This window comes from Lutra lutra, chromosome 1 (genome assembly GCF_902655055.1).
Source record: "Lutra lutra chromosome 1, mLutLut1.2, whole genome shotgun sequence".
NCBI classification, from domain to species: domain Eukaryota; kingdom Metazoa; phylum Chordata; class Mammalia; order Carnivora; family Mustelidae; genus Lutra; species Lutra lutra.
In genome coordinates this window covers 133,504,586-133,519,784 of record NC_062278.1, presented here as the reverse complement: position 1 = coordinate 133,519,784, position 15,199 = coordinate 133,504,586, and the positions used below count along the sequence as shown (strand labels likewise).

Below are 15,199 nucleotides of genomic sequence, written 5' to 3'. Positions count from 1 at the left end.
TGCACAAATAACAGTATTTGGGGCTTGCCTCTAAGAACTAACAATGAAAATGTACGATGCTGTGTAGTTCTGGTTTGGTATAAACCTGGTCTGTTATTGAATATCCATGTTCAGATGTTATTGAGAATTTGGTCCTTTGAGTCTATCAGAATATTAGATCCCAACAAAATAACGCTCTTAGAAATTCTTCTTCCTGGATTGGAAACTGCTTATTCTACACCACTGTATTCTGTCTGTCTTTCTCTTTCTCTCTAAGTTAAATTTTAGTTAGTTAGCATACAGTGCAGTATTGGTTTCAGGAGTAGAATTCAGTGATTCATCACTTACACACAACACTCAGTGCTCATCACAAGAGCCCAATCTAGCCCATCCTCTACCTCCCTCCCTCAACTCTCAGTTTGTTCTTTATTGTTAAAAGTCCCTTATGGTTTCCCTCTTTCTCTTTTTTCCCCTTTCCATGAGTTCATTTGTTTTCTTTCTTAAATTTCACATAAGAGTGAGATCATATGGTATTTGTCTTTCTCAGACTGACTCATTTCTCTTAGCATAATACACTCTAGCTCCATCCACATCATAGCAAATGTCAAGATTTCATACTTTTTGATGTATGATGACTGGGTAATATCCCATTGTGTATATATACCACATCTCCTTTATCCATTCATCAGTCAGTAGACATTTTGGCTCTCTCCATAGTGTGGCTATTGTTGATAATGCTGCTATAAACATTGGGGTGCATGTACCTCTTCCAATCTGTGTTTTTGTGTCTTTTGGATATGTACCTAGCAGTGCAATTGCTGGGTCATAAGTTAGTTCTTTTTTTTTTTTTTAAAGATTTTATTTGTTTATTTAACAGAGAGAGATCACAAGTAAACAGAACAGCAGGCAGAGAGAGAGGGGGAAGCAGGCTCCCTGCTGAGCAGAGAGCCCAATGCGGGACTCGATCCCAGGACCCTGAGATCATGACCTGAGCCAAAGGCAGAGGCTTAACCCACTGAGCCACCCAGGCACCCCTCATAAGTTAGTTCTATTTTTAACTTTCTGAGGAGCCTCCATGCTGTGTTCCAGAGTGCATTCCCACCAACAGTACAAGAGGGTTCCCCTTTCTCCACATCCTTACCAACACCTTTGTTTCTTGTGTTGTTGATTTTAGCCATTGTGACAGATGTGAGGTGGTATCTTATTGTGGTTTTAATTTGTATTTCCCTGATGATGAGTGATGTTGAGTATCTTTTCATGTGTCTGTCAGCCATCTGGATGTCTTCATTGGGAAAGTGTCTATTCATGTCTTCTGCCCATTTCTTAACTGGATTATTTGGGGTTTTTAGGGTGTTGAGTTTGATAAGTTCTTTATAGATTTTGGAGATCAACCCTTTATCAGGTATGTCATTTGCAAATATCTTCTCCCGTTCCGTAGGTTGCCTTTTAATTTTGTTGATTGTTTCCTTCACTGTGCAGAATCTTTTTATCTTAATGAAGTCCCAATAGTTCATTTTTGCTTTTATTTCCTTGCCTCTGGTGATCTGTCTAGCAAGAAGTTGCTATGGCTGAGGTTAAGGAAGTTTCTACCTGCGTTCTCTAGGATTTTATCTCACATTTTAGTCTTTTATCCATTTTGAGTTTGTTTTTGTGTGTGGTGTAAGAAAATGGTCCATGTTGCTGTCCAGTTTTCCCAACACCATTTGTTGAAGAGAATTTTTCCATTGGATATTCTTTCCTGGTTTGTTGAAGATTAATTGACGATATAGTTGAGGGTCCATTTCTGGGTTCTCTATTCTGTTCCATTGACCTATGTGTTTGTTTTTGTGCCAGTATCATACCGTATATAGAAATATAGAAATCCAGAATAATGATGCCTCCCATTTTGTTTTTCTTTTTCAGGATTGCTTTGGCTATTTGGGGTCTTCTGTGTTTCCATAAAGTTTTAAGATTGTTCATTCTAACTCGGTGAAAACTGCCTGTGGTATTGCTGGATAGGGATTGCATTAAATGTATATATTGCTTTGGGTAGTATGGACATTTTAACAATGTTTGTTCTTCCAATCCACGAGCATGGAATGCTTTTCCATTTTTTTGGTGGTTCTCTTCAGCTTCTTTTATAAGTGTTCTATAGTTTTCAGGGTACAGCTCTTTTACCTCTTTAGTTAAGTTTATTTCTAAGTATCTCATTGGTTTTGGTGCAATTGCAAATGGGATCAATCCCTTGATTTCTTTTTCTGCCACTTTGTAATTGGTGTATAGAAATGCAACATATTTCTGGACATTGATTTCATATCCTCCAACTTTACTGGATCCATGTATGAGTTCTAGCAATTTTTTGGTGGAGTCTGTTGGATTTTCTACATAAAGTATCATGTCATCTGCAAATAGCGATAGTTTGACTTCTTCCTTGCTGACTTGGAATGCTTTTTATTTTTTCTTGTTGTCTGATTGCTGAGCCTAAGACAGAATTCTAGTACTATGTTAAATAGTATCGGTGAGAGTGGACATCCTTGTCTTAATTCTGACTATACGAGAAAGGCTCCCAGTTTTCTTCACTGAAGATGATATTAGCTGTGATTCTTTTGTATATGGCCTTTATGATGTTTGGGTATATTCCATGTATCCCTACCTTGTTGAGGGTTTTTATCAAGAATGCGTTGCTATATTTTGTCAAATGCTTTTTCTGCATCTATTAACAGGATTATATGGTTCTTATCCTTTCTTTTATTAATGTGTACACCACTGAATTCTTCATGGTTGGGAGATTTTTATGTTTTTCAGGAGTCAGAATTCTCTAATTATACCAATACTAAGTTGACTAGGAAAACATCAGAAAAAAAAAAAAAAAAAGAAAACATCAGAAGTGGTAGGCAATTTTAGGTGGTTGGTTTTTTGTTTTGTTTTGTTTTCTAATGGCCCATAAAAAGACTTCAGAACATTAAAAAAAAAATGTTAACTCAAAGCTGCCATTTAATTGAACTTTTGATTTCTAGTGTATGCAAGGTTCAAAATATTAAAGTATCTGACACAGAAGACTTCAATGATAAATGTGATTCTTTTGAGTTTTGCCACTCTCTAATTCATCATGAACATATCTAGTACTATACACACCAAAGTTTTTCACATATTTCTTGAATGAAAACAAGAGTAAAGGGGAGATTTTGCTATTGCTTCATATATCCTTGGTTTTAATGTATCCTTGGTTTATATATGTTTGGACATACACATCTCACTATTCTAAATGTAAAGCTGAGCAAAGAAAAGGCATCTTATTCTGGAAGCCATGCAGGGAAGGAAAGATGTCTTAGTCTTAATGCTTAAATAGTCCTTCTTGAAAGTCATCTTGATTTTTACATAAAGATGATGTCAGAGTTGTGAAATGTATCTACATTGTAATTAAAAGTTATAAACTCATATCTATAATACAGTGTAACAAATATGATGCCAAGTGATTCCATGTCAGCACAGTGGGGGTATTACCTTCCAAAGGGTATTTGGAAATGTCTGATGACATGTTTAATTGTCACAGCTTGGATGAGGGAGGGTACTGAAGTGGGTAGAAGCCAGGGATACTGCTAAACATCCTACAGTGCACATGACAGCCCCCCACCCAAAGAATTACCAAGCCTAACACATCACTAGTACTGAAGTTGAAAAGTCTTGAGTTAGCAAAATAGGTGCTTGTGGAAATTCTTCCCAGCTTAAAGTCACATTTTTACTAATTGAATAAGTGAGAATTCTCTAAAGCAAACAGAATGTTTCTAGAACAATCCTCATGGCAAGCTCATTAAAGTAGACTATCACCAATCATTCATGTTGGCTAAAGTTTGCCCTTGAATCTGTGGTCCATGGGCCAGCAACATCAGTCGCTGTTGAGAGCTTGTTAAAATGCACAATCTCAGCCCTACTGCAGACCTGCTGAATCAGATTCTGCAGAATCTCAGCCCTACTCCAGACCTGCTGAATCAGATTCTGCATTCTTAGCCAGATCCCTGGATGAGTCCTACACACAGTGAAATTTGAGAATCACTGCGTAAGAGGACTGTGTATCTACACCTTACCTCCAAAGCTGATCTGTGCCTGGAAACAGGCCAAGAGCTCCACTTCCTAGGAATAAGAGATAAGGTTGGAAAGCCTCCCTCTCACAGGTGTGAGGTAGAAATTACCCCATGCAAAATTTTCCTGTTAACTGTTTCCATTGCTCCTTTTAGGCTTTTCTCCACAGGTCAGCAATTAAAAGGAGAGTGAGGCGGTAACTAGTTTACTGTGGTGATCACTTTGTAATGTATATAAATGTTGAATCACTATGTTGTACACCTGAAACTAATATAATACTGTATGTCAACTACACTTTCATTAAAAAAAGGAGACTGAGAAATTCATCGAAGCACACTGAATTTTAATATTCAAATTAACACAGGATTTGATACCGATCTGCTATCACCAAATGTGAGTTACTGATTCCAAAAATACTTTTCCAGTTTCATCCTAAAATCCCTTTGGGTAACTGTGACCTATGTTTGTGGGGCTAACATATAAAAATCCTTTCAGTTAACCTCCGTAGAGAAAAAGCAAAGCATGCTCCATCCTTTCTTTAAAAGTTGCTCCACAATCTAAGAAATCCTGATTCTAATATGAAGTAGCAAGATGTAAATAACTACATATAAATTTCTACTAGTTGAAATGCTAGTGCTTGCTAAATGTTTTAAAGAAATATTTTAAAGAAACATAAAGGTGAGTTGAGGGTAGGGGTGGGAAAGAAACATTATTTTTTAATCTCAAAGAAAGAATAAAGGACATGTCTTAGTTGAAAAATTAAAGGCATTTTAGAGCTAAAGATACTAAAGCAATCTTTCTTCTAATGAGAGGAACTTAGGTATAATAGAATAGAGGTTCTCATAGTAGAAAATTTTTACTTGAACAAAAGAGTAAGGACAGATAGCTTGCAAAGTCCCAGGACTAAATTCAGTAAAGACACTGAGGATCCCAGAGTGTACAGAACAGGAAGGTCTGTTAAGGTATTTGCCCACATGAGGAGTTCCCAAAGAATCTTCCTGGGACTTCCACAGAATAAACTGGGTTTCATAGACAATTAGGCTTGGGAAGCATAATGTTAAACAAGGTTTTAGATCTTTACTAGAAGGCTTTTCAAAGCTTTCAATATGTTCATGAAGGTTATGAATCTCTAAGATACCATAGACCACGTTGCCAAGACATATTTTCATAGATTCACTTTGAAAAGTTGTTTGGTACATACTTTGATAAATGACAGTACATGTTGTTTAGTAACAGCAGCAGGGATGCTTTCATACATTGCCTCGATGAGTTACAGTTTTGTCGAGGCCAAGGTAAATAAATCTGTGACCCAGAGAGTAAAGGGTCCAATTCCTTATGGGTCATAGGATCTGTAGGACAAATAACGTGGGGCCTGCTAGAATGTGGAATTAGGAAGATTCATGAACCAGCCCCAGGAAGGACCAACCATGAAGCAAGGAAAGCCTGAGAAACTAATGAGCAGAAACCTAAATTTGGGTTGAGAAATTCTACACCTGACACTCACATCCTCCATGTGAGGCTTTTATCCCTCAGTAGCTGTGTGTCCCACAGTGCCTAGCAGTGTGTACCCTGTGGTGGTCACAGGGAAGGAGAACTTGGTGCAAGGCTTCAGCTCACAGTGGGCTCATCTTTGAAAGCACATTCATCATTTTGGGACATTTGGAAGGAAGTTTCCCAGAAGGCTCAGGAGAGGGATCTCACCAAAGGAAGTTCCAGTTGGGGTTAGTAGCCTGTGAGGTCTATCTGTCCCTGGGGTCAGCTTAGAAGGAGTCAGGGAATAGCCTTATTCTCTCAGAACATCTGAGAGCCAAGAAAGAAAGTGACAGATGGAAGCAGAAGATGCACCATCAGGTGGCTCAGAAGGAAGCTCAGCAAATAAAAGCCGCTGAAAGAATTGAATGGGCGAAATGCATTCAAAGTCTAAATGCATTCAAGTTTGCACAGGACTGGGAACTCTGAATTTGCGTAAAACCTGCATGGTCAGGTAGAAACAGGAATATTCTGTTCATTGTCTTGGTGTGAATTTTCTGTTTATTGATTGCTTCCCATGTGCCCAGCTCTGAGCTAATAATTACTCAGCAAGCACGGTGCTGCACTCACAGAGCTCACAATAACGAAAAAAACATTTAATTTTGGGGTGCCTGGGTGGCTCAGTGGGTTAAAGCCTCTGCCTTCAGCTCAGGTCATGATCCCAGGGTCCTGGGATCGAGCCCTGCATTGGGCTGTCTGCTCAGCAGGGAGCCTGCTTCTTCCTCTCTCTCTGCCTGCTTTTCTGCCTACTTGTGATCTCCATCTGTCAAATAAATAAAATCTTTAAAAAGAAAACATTTAATTTTGTCTTTGGATAAGTGAATCAAAAGAAACAGAGCACTGCGAGAGGGTTGACTAAAGCAGTGGTGGAAACATAATTTAGACAGAACGTTGAGATTTGAAGGAGGAGGAAGACAGTCACTTAAATATGTGAAGCCAGAGCATTTTCAGCCAATGAGAAGGGCCCCAAGGTGCAAAAGATCCTGGTGCCTTTGAAAAAAGAGAGCAGTGTGGCTGGAGCAGAGTCAACAGGAGAGAAGCAGGAGGAAGCGAGATTGGAAAGATGGAGAGGAGCGGGATCAAACGGGGCATGACAAGCCATGACAGGATTTCCTTCCGTATACAGGGCTCTGGATTGTATTCCACGCACAGCAACAAAGTAATGACTCTTGCGGGGGAAATGGATTAAAGCGATGCCACAGCAGAGAGAAGTAAGGAGGTTGTTGCATGGTCCAGGCAAGAGCTGATGGTGGCTCGAGCTACGGTAGCTGTTGGATTTTTATTTGTTTACTTTTAATGTGTGGCTCTTTCTCTTTTAATAGAAAAGAAGGGCCTTTGTACTGGTTTCCAGTTTAGCTTCTGTGATCCCACCAGCCACCTGATAGTAGAGAGTGTGTATTGCAGGGGAAATAATGAGGGAATTGACTGCTGGAAGAGGATGGTCTGGGATACCCTGGGACACAAGATCATCCCTCCCAGCCTCTGTTCATGCCCTCTCTTCTCTCCCATCTATGGAAATGGATCATCTGTCCCCAAATAGTGAGCTAAAGCTACATCTGTCTCCCTCATCTTTGTATGCATTTGGCACATAACCAGTATTCCGTAAATGTTTCCTGAATGGAATAAACTGGGTAATGGAGTGACACCTGTGTGTGTGAACTAAATCTTTCACCATGGCTAGCTCTAAGATGAGGAGATATTCTGGATTATTTAATCAGACAGAACTTGCTGATGAATAAGTGAGAATCTATGCAGTATGATTTTTATAGCCCTGTAATGATACCACGTGATTTTCTCCTTCGACATGCCTGTTTTCTGCTGCCTAAAATTTGCTATTAGAAATTCATTCCTCTGATATGAGGTTGTATTCCTTATCGAAACACAAATATCCTGAGATAAGACATGAGCCTTATCAATTGTCCTGGGCTTTCCCAGTATCTTTTGTTGAGAGAAAGCAAATTTCCATGAGAGGAGGATGAAACAAAGTAGGAAGGAGCTCCTTGTGGAGAAAATGCACTCCTTGGGATGGGTGGGAGCATGAAGTAAAGAGTGAGAACAGAGAAAAGAGGACAGTTTCTAAAAGTTCACATTCTTTGGCTCAACGATTCCACTAACCTAAAAAATAATGCTATCCATGGGGCCAAGATTTATGTCCTATGATAATCACTGCAGGAGTACTTGCAACGAAAAAAGTGGAGGCAACAAGATGTCCAGTGATGGAGGCACAGGATAAAGAAATGTGATATGGCTATACAGCGCAAGTTTGTGCTGCTATTCAAATTATGTTTCTGGAGAATTCTTAATAGCATGGGATGAACGTCCAAACGAAAATGCCTGGTTGTCTGTGTGTTCCATGTATACCAGACATCTACAGGACAATTTCAAATATCTGAAAGATAGGTCTCAGGAGAAAAGACTGACTAGATATGGGCATATATATTGGTGAAAGTTGTATCAACAGTGATGGGTTACTTTGGTGATATTATTTTCTTTTGATAATTTTCTATTATTTTCCAGAATAAAAAATAAATATGAATTATTAGAGGATGTATTATTTTTAATATCTCTGTATAAACATTGTTTCAAAGGAAAGATTGCCCCAGATATCATGGCTTTCTTTGTGGCCTCTGGGCAGGTGTTGGTAGGTCTCACGTACATTACAGATCCCACTGACCTTTTCAGAACAGCTGCCTTTGCCCCCTTAGGAGCAATTTTTTAATATACTGGCCAAATTACTGCATCTACTTCTGGAAAAAATCTGGGTGTTTGAACTTGAATCTGTGGGACAGTTTTTCAGAGCTGAGTCTTATCTGATGTTCCTCATGCCTCAGGGACCCATTCCTATTAGGGAGGAGGTGGTAGTTATGGGGGAAGGAGGCCTGAAGAGTGTCTACATTCATCAGCAAAAGAACCGTTATATCATTTGCACAGCATTTGAAATTCAGCTCCCTGGCGCTTGGCTGAAATGAGTGCAGGCTGGTGGCACTGTAATTTGGCTTCTGTCTGGAGGTGGTTGCTCTTTTAGGCCACTTAGCTCTGGCAGAGATCAATTTAAATGTGAAACAGTGAGGAAATGCACAGGTTCCAGGCAACAGCATAATCCCCGCATCGTACCAGCTATAATATGCTCCTACAAGGTGTTTCCATGACTGAACTTCTTGCTGAAGTACAAACATGGCACAGAATAGTGGAAATCATCTTTTAAAAAGACGTTGGTATTCATTTCCATTTTCTTCCTTTCTCCTGGGGGTGGATATATTTCTACTGGGGTCTTTTATGTTCAATTAAATGATAATTTCTGCAACACAAGGAATGATTTTATTGCTAAATTAATTGCAGTGCAGTAAAACAAGTTCCCTAACTCCTTTCCTAAATTATTTAATGTAAAAAAAAAAAAAAAGAAGCTGATCTTTGTAATGAGTTGTCTCTTTTTCAAAATACAGAAAGTTTCATTTAAATGTTAAAAAGTATAGTTGGCATCTTATTTAATTCTGTAGCTTATTAATCTATTAATGTAATTTATTTTGATCACCAAGTTGTTCAGATTTAACCAGGAGAAAAAAATATGTATGGGAAGAGAGATCTATAGATGTAGATCACCTGGTCTCAATCAGGGGAGATTTTGCCCCTCAGGAGACGTTTGGCAGTGCCTTGTGACTTTTTTGGTTTCCACATCCCAGGGTTGAAGGATGGGTGATGGGAATATTTTATTGGCATCTAGTGAGTTGAAGCCAAATATGCTACTAAGCATCCTGTAACATACTCACAGAATTATCTGGCCCAAAATGTCAGTGACACCAAGGTAGAGAAACCTTGGTGTGTATAGATAGATGGGGGAATGAGCATGTGAACATGGTGCACCAACGTCAAGGTGAAGGGTATATGGGAATTTTGTACTGCTTTTGCAACTTTTTAAAAAAGTTTTCTTTAATATCTTCTTTAATAAGACATTACAGTACACAACCGAGCCCCTAGTATGTCAGTTAAACATGGGGATGTAGATCCATAGGAAGTAGAGAGGAAACAAATGTAATCTTAACCCCATTCCTTTTGGCAAATAATGGAAATACAGAATACAAATGGACCAATTCTCTCTCAGTGTCTCAGATTTTATAGTCTTTGAAGACACCATAACAGTTTTATAATGAACTTTGCTGTGATCTGTTAAAGAATCTTCAAATTTAATAATGGGGATGCTTAAGAATTGCAGTTTTCCTTAGAGCAAATTTAACTCAAACATTAATAAAAAGGGACTGTACTAATACTCCTTATATGAAGTATGAGAATTAATGTCTTATGCAAGACCGATGCAACTATTTTCCTATCACTGAGATATAAAGTTAAATATGGTGTCTTCAGCTGCTTATAAAAAAGGGTTAAATACCAGAACAAAAAGCTTTTATTTTGAATTACAGTCAGCAAAAATGAAAAAAACAAACAAAAAAAACCCCCCAAAACTTGTGAATGGTTTTTAAGTGATTTGTTACTAAATGTAAACATACATATGGTCAAAGCACTTTTAAAAACCTTCAAATTGTAATTTAACCAGAACTTACTATTACCCACCACAAACAATCAGGCAAATTCTAATGTTCTGGTAGCAGTATATTAGGAAATAATTGATATTAAATCTGAAACTTGGGAAATTATATAACATGAAAAAAAACTATTTTAAAGGAAGAATAGAAGTTGCTAAGAAACTATCACCACTGAAGCTTTTCCTTGTAAATATCTTCCTTGAAACTTACAGTGAAATCAAACAAGGTGAGCAGAATATGCATAGCTACAAAACAAATGCAGTGATGAATTACAGCAGAAAGAGGGAATGCATTTTGTAATCCACAGGATCAGATTTGTGGATACAGATTTTCCTGTAAGTCTGATATTATTTCAAAATTAAAAACAAAATTGTTCAGTGGGTACAATTGCAGTTTTGGTCTTAATGCCCTAATTAATCTGCATCTTAGAGGCAGAAAGTGACCTGTCCTTTGTTGGGAATGTAAGTTGAACTCAGTCATTGTCCATGACTTCTCCTGCCCTAATCTTCAGGGCAAGAAGGGAAATTGGCAGACTGTGTTTGTTTACTCTTCTTGAGGCCGAATTTAGACAGAGAACTGATGCTTTGCTTACAGTTCTCTTAGAACCTGGAGTTGGAAGCCATTGATGAAGAGCCCACCCCTCCGCACCCAGCCCATCTGTAGCTGCATTTGTCCCCAGGCTGCATTATATTGCATATATATCTCAGCAAAGAATTATTTTTGAGTTTTTTTCATGAGCTTGCACCCTGGTTCCTCCAGTAATATTGTGAAGCTCTGCTTGGGTTTGGAGCCCTGCCTTCTACTCTACGTATGTGTACTGTATATGTACATGTATATGTATGTGTACTGTAGTGACTAAGAAGAATTCAGGCTCTGGAGAACACCACCTGTTCCACCTCTTACTAGTTACATGAACCTAGTCACAATATGGAGCTTGTCTGTGCCTTGGTTTTCTCAACTGTTAAATGGGGAGAAAAATAGCACCACTTAGTTGAGTTTAAATGAATTAACACATGTTGGCTGGTGGAACAATGGCACATATTAAGACTCCGGTACAAGTTAGTATTCATTCACTCATTCATTCATTCATTCATTTATTCAATTTTATTAGAATTATTTCCACCCTTCCCACACCCTTTACAGGATTCCCTGTCCTCTATGTTAGGAGGATAGAACTGATATGTCCCAGCCACCCAGATGCTTCTTACAGCCTGACTCTGGTGCTTGTTGTTTCTGTTGCTTTGACTCAACTCAGATACTTATTGCAAATCTCCATGTCCTGTGGCAGGCACAGTGATTGGGACTTTTTAACCTTTTATATCTCTGTTCTTTTCCCATCCCACCCTGTTCTATCCAACTCTCTTCTTCCACGCATTTGGTATTTCCAACAAGCCATACCCTCTACTAAAGGCATTTTATTATTTCATTTGTTTTTCATAAGAGCCCTGTGTGAGATAGAAGACATTATTCTCCTTTTGCAATGAAGGAAAATGACATTTGGAGAGGTTAACCAACTTGACTGAGGCCACAGAGTTAAGAAGTAGTAGTATGCTTTTTCCTCTACTTTCCCAGTAAGGATGTACTTTGAGTGGGGAGAACCCTGCTGTCCATCTAGGGTTAGGCTATGATCTAAACGGTCAATGCCATTCTTCTGTTTTACTTCCTTGGAAATCATTGAGGCTGGAAGAGACCTGCACAGGTGAGCGTTTATCATTACTCATGCTCCTGGGGCCATGCTGGATGCTGGAGACATAAAAATGTGAAATACTTGGTAAGCAATCTGTTTATTTAGCATCTCAGTTATTAGCTATCTTACTGTGTAACAAAATGCTTCAAAACTGAATGGTTTAAAACAGTGATTTATTGTCTCTCATGATTCTCTAGGTAGATTGCCTGGATTCACTAGACAGTTCTTCTGTTCCGTGTGATATTGTTTAAAGTCACTCGTGGCTGCATTTAGCTGGGAGCTCAGCTTAGGGGTCCAAGATGGCCTCATGAATATGTCTGACAATTGATGCTGGCTGTGATTGGGGGCCTCTGTCTCCTTCCACATGGCCTCTCATGCTGCAGGGCATCTCACCATGGTATCTCTCCAGTAGGAGAGCCTGAACTTCTTTACATGGTTTTTTTGGCTTCCAAGATAATAAAAATGGAAGCTACATGACCTCTTAAGGCCTAGTAGTAAAAGTCACAGAACATTACTTCTGCCACATTCTGAGGCCCAGAGCAAGTCACAAGGCCAGGTTAAGGCATAGGGAAAGAGAATCTAACTTTTGATGTGAGGAATGGCTTAGGAACAAAGGAATAGGAAGGATTGTTGTAGCCATATTGGAAAACAATCCACATACTTACTGCCCATCTAACTCTTTGTGGAAGAACCAGGTTTTAGAGCTGAAAAGCCCCTTAAGTATCATCTGATTCAACCCCCTAGTTTCATAGATGCAGAACCTTAGACCTGGGAAGTCAAGCCACTTGAACCAGACCAGCACATTTAATGGAGGAACAAGAGGTTGGTGTCACCACCTGTGTAAGCCAATGTGTGCTTTGCTTTACCTCCAACAGAGGATGTCTTTGCTGGGTTTCTCTTTGAGTCAAGGCTGTCCCTGTTAAGTTTGGAGACCACAAGAGTGCAGAAGAAGGAAGGGATCTGTTTTTTCCTCTTCTGAATCTTCCTGCCTCCCTATTACTGGGCTGGACACCAGGGTCTTCAGCTATTGCTTTGGCCTCATTGACCAGCATTGGCCAAACATACCTTCTTCATCATTGCCTCTTCTATACATCAGAACATGAAATGATGCTGGGTTTCATCACATGCATGAAAAGCTGCTCAACCCCCACCAGATGTTATATTTTGAAACAACACATTTATGCAATGTTTTAGAGTACTCTGTTATACCACAGTGCATTTTTCTAAAGTTCACAAATGCTTCAATATAAAATGTGTTGCTTGTTTTGAAATGGAGCAGGTGAGCCACAAATTATTGATTTCCCTCAATGTAACCACAAACCTGAAAATAATTAAATGGTTCAATTTTCCCAGATCATTATGATGCTATTGTGTATATTCCCAGCCTCCTGGATAGAGGACAGACATTTATTTTGTAGTAAAGACAATATTTGTTGCCAAATACAGTTCTGGGATCCTCCCCCAGCTCTTATGAGGGTATCTGACTCTTATTGAGGGCTAAGGTAAATAAGAAGTGCAATTCTTAGGTTTATGACCCTTTGAAGACCATACATTTCCAAAGAAGAATTGGTAGAGACACTCCCTAGAAAAAAAAATTCACTTGATTTTTGATGTATTGAAGAGATTATAGATGAACTAAAACCCTTTTCCCCATTCCAAGTAGCATTTAGTATTTTGTAAATTAAGTAAGCAATATTTATTTATTATAAAAAATTTTAGAAAAGACGCAAGTACACAAAGGAGAAAATAAAGATCATCCATAATCTTACCTTATAGTGAAAACCACTGTTAACATTTTCAGTGTGTGTTCTTCCCGTCAGAGAGATAGAGGAATAGATCTACAGATTGACAGAGATGGAGAGATTGATATATCTATATGTATACATATAGATATAGGTATAGATATTTTTCTTTTAAAAAATTGGATCATACTACACCAAGATAAAAAACTTTAGCACAGTGAAAGAAACCATCAACAAAAACAAAAAGGCAATCTACTCAATGGGATATGATCTTTGCAAATGATATACCCAAGAAGGGGTTAATATCCAAAATATATAAAGAAATTATACAACTCAACACCAAAAAACCCCAAACAATCCAATTTAAAAATGGGCAGAGGTCCTAAATAGACTGTTTTCCAAAAGAGACATACAACGGCCCACATGAAAAGATGCTCAACATCATTAATCATGAGAGAAATGCAAATCAAAACCACAATGAGATATTACTTTATACCTGTCAGAACAGCTAAAATAAGAACACAAGAAATAGTGAATATTGATGAGGATATGGAGGAAAAAGGAATCCTCAGGCACTGGTGGTGGGAATGTAAATTGGTACAACCATGGTGGAAAACAGTATGGAGGTGCATCAAAAAATTAAAAATAGAATTACCATAAGATTCAGTAATTCCACTACAACAAAAAAAATTGGAAAGATAGATGCACCCTTATGTTTATGTTTATTGCAGCATTGTTTACAATAGCCAAGATATGGAAGCAGCCCAAATGTCCATCCATAGAAGAATGGATAAAGAAGATGTGGTATATATATAATTTATATATAATAGAATATTACTCACGCATCAAAAAAAAAATGAAATCTTGCCATTTGCACCAACATGGATGGCCTTAGAGGATATAATGGTAAGTGAGAAAAAGGTAAAGTCAGAAAAAGACAAATACCACATGATTTCACTCATATGTGGATTTTAAGAAACAAACAAATGAGCAAACAAAAATAAAGAGACAAATAGCTGCTATTAAATACAGAGAACACACTGGTGGTTGCCAGAGAGGGGGTGGGTGGGAGGATGGGTGAAATAGGTGAGGGAATTAAGATTACACTTACCTTAATGAGCACTGAGTAATGTATGGAAATGTTGAATCATTATATAGTATACCTGAGACTAATATAACACTGTATGTTAATTATACCTCAATTGCAAAAAATTTTTTAATGGGCTCATACTGTCAAATAATTTTGTCACCATATTTTGTTTTGTTTTGCCTAAATGTGGCAAGAACATTTTTCTATGTCAATAAGTATTCTTCTATCATACACGGAAGTAAATCCCTCTTGTTTTGACAGGACAGTGAAATTGAAGCACTGGTCAAGTGTCTGGAAAATGTCCTGGGTTGCACCTCTCTAGGTAAGTTGCTTCAGATTCCAAAATGTAATGCTACCTGCTGATTCCAATGGAATATCTGAGGAGTAGAATGCTTGGAAGGAATCTTTTTTTTTCCCCAGATTTTATTCATTTATTTGACAGAGCACAAGCAGGGGGAGCAGCAGAGGGAAAGGGAGAAGTAGGCTCTACACTGAGCAGGGAGCACTATGTGGTACTCAATCCCAGGACCCTGGGATCATGACCTGAGCCAAAGGCAGGTGCTTAACTAACTGA

General features: G+C 38.4%; 1 protein-coding gene across 9 annotated transcripts in view; it reads left to right on the top strand.

Annotated features, from left to right (window-relative positions):
• NEK11 (NIMA related kinase 11) overlaps positions 1–15,199 on the top strand; it is a 239,248-nt gene that overhangs the window by 159,067 nt on the left and 64,982 nt on the right. For 8 of the 9 annotated variants that reach the window (XM_047737089.1, XM_047737079.1, XM_047737082.1 and 5 more), the window contains one exon: positions 14,887–14,947. The exons of the other annotated variant lie outside the window; for it this stretch is intronic. In XM_047737089.1, coding sequence (XP_047593045.1) covers positions 14,887–14,947 — 61 coding nt within the window. The remainder of the gene's footprint in view (positions 1–14,886; positions 14,948–15,199) is intronic. 9 annotated transcript variants of the gene reach the window in all.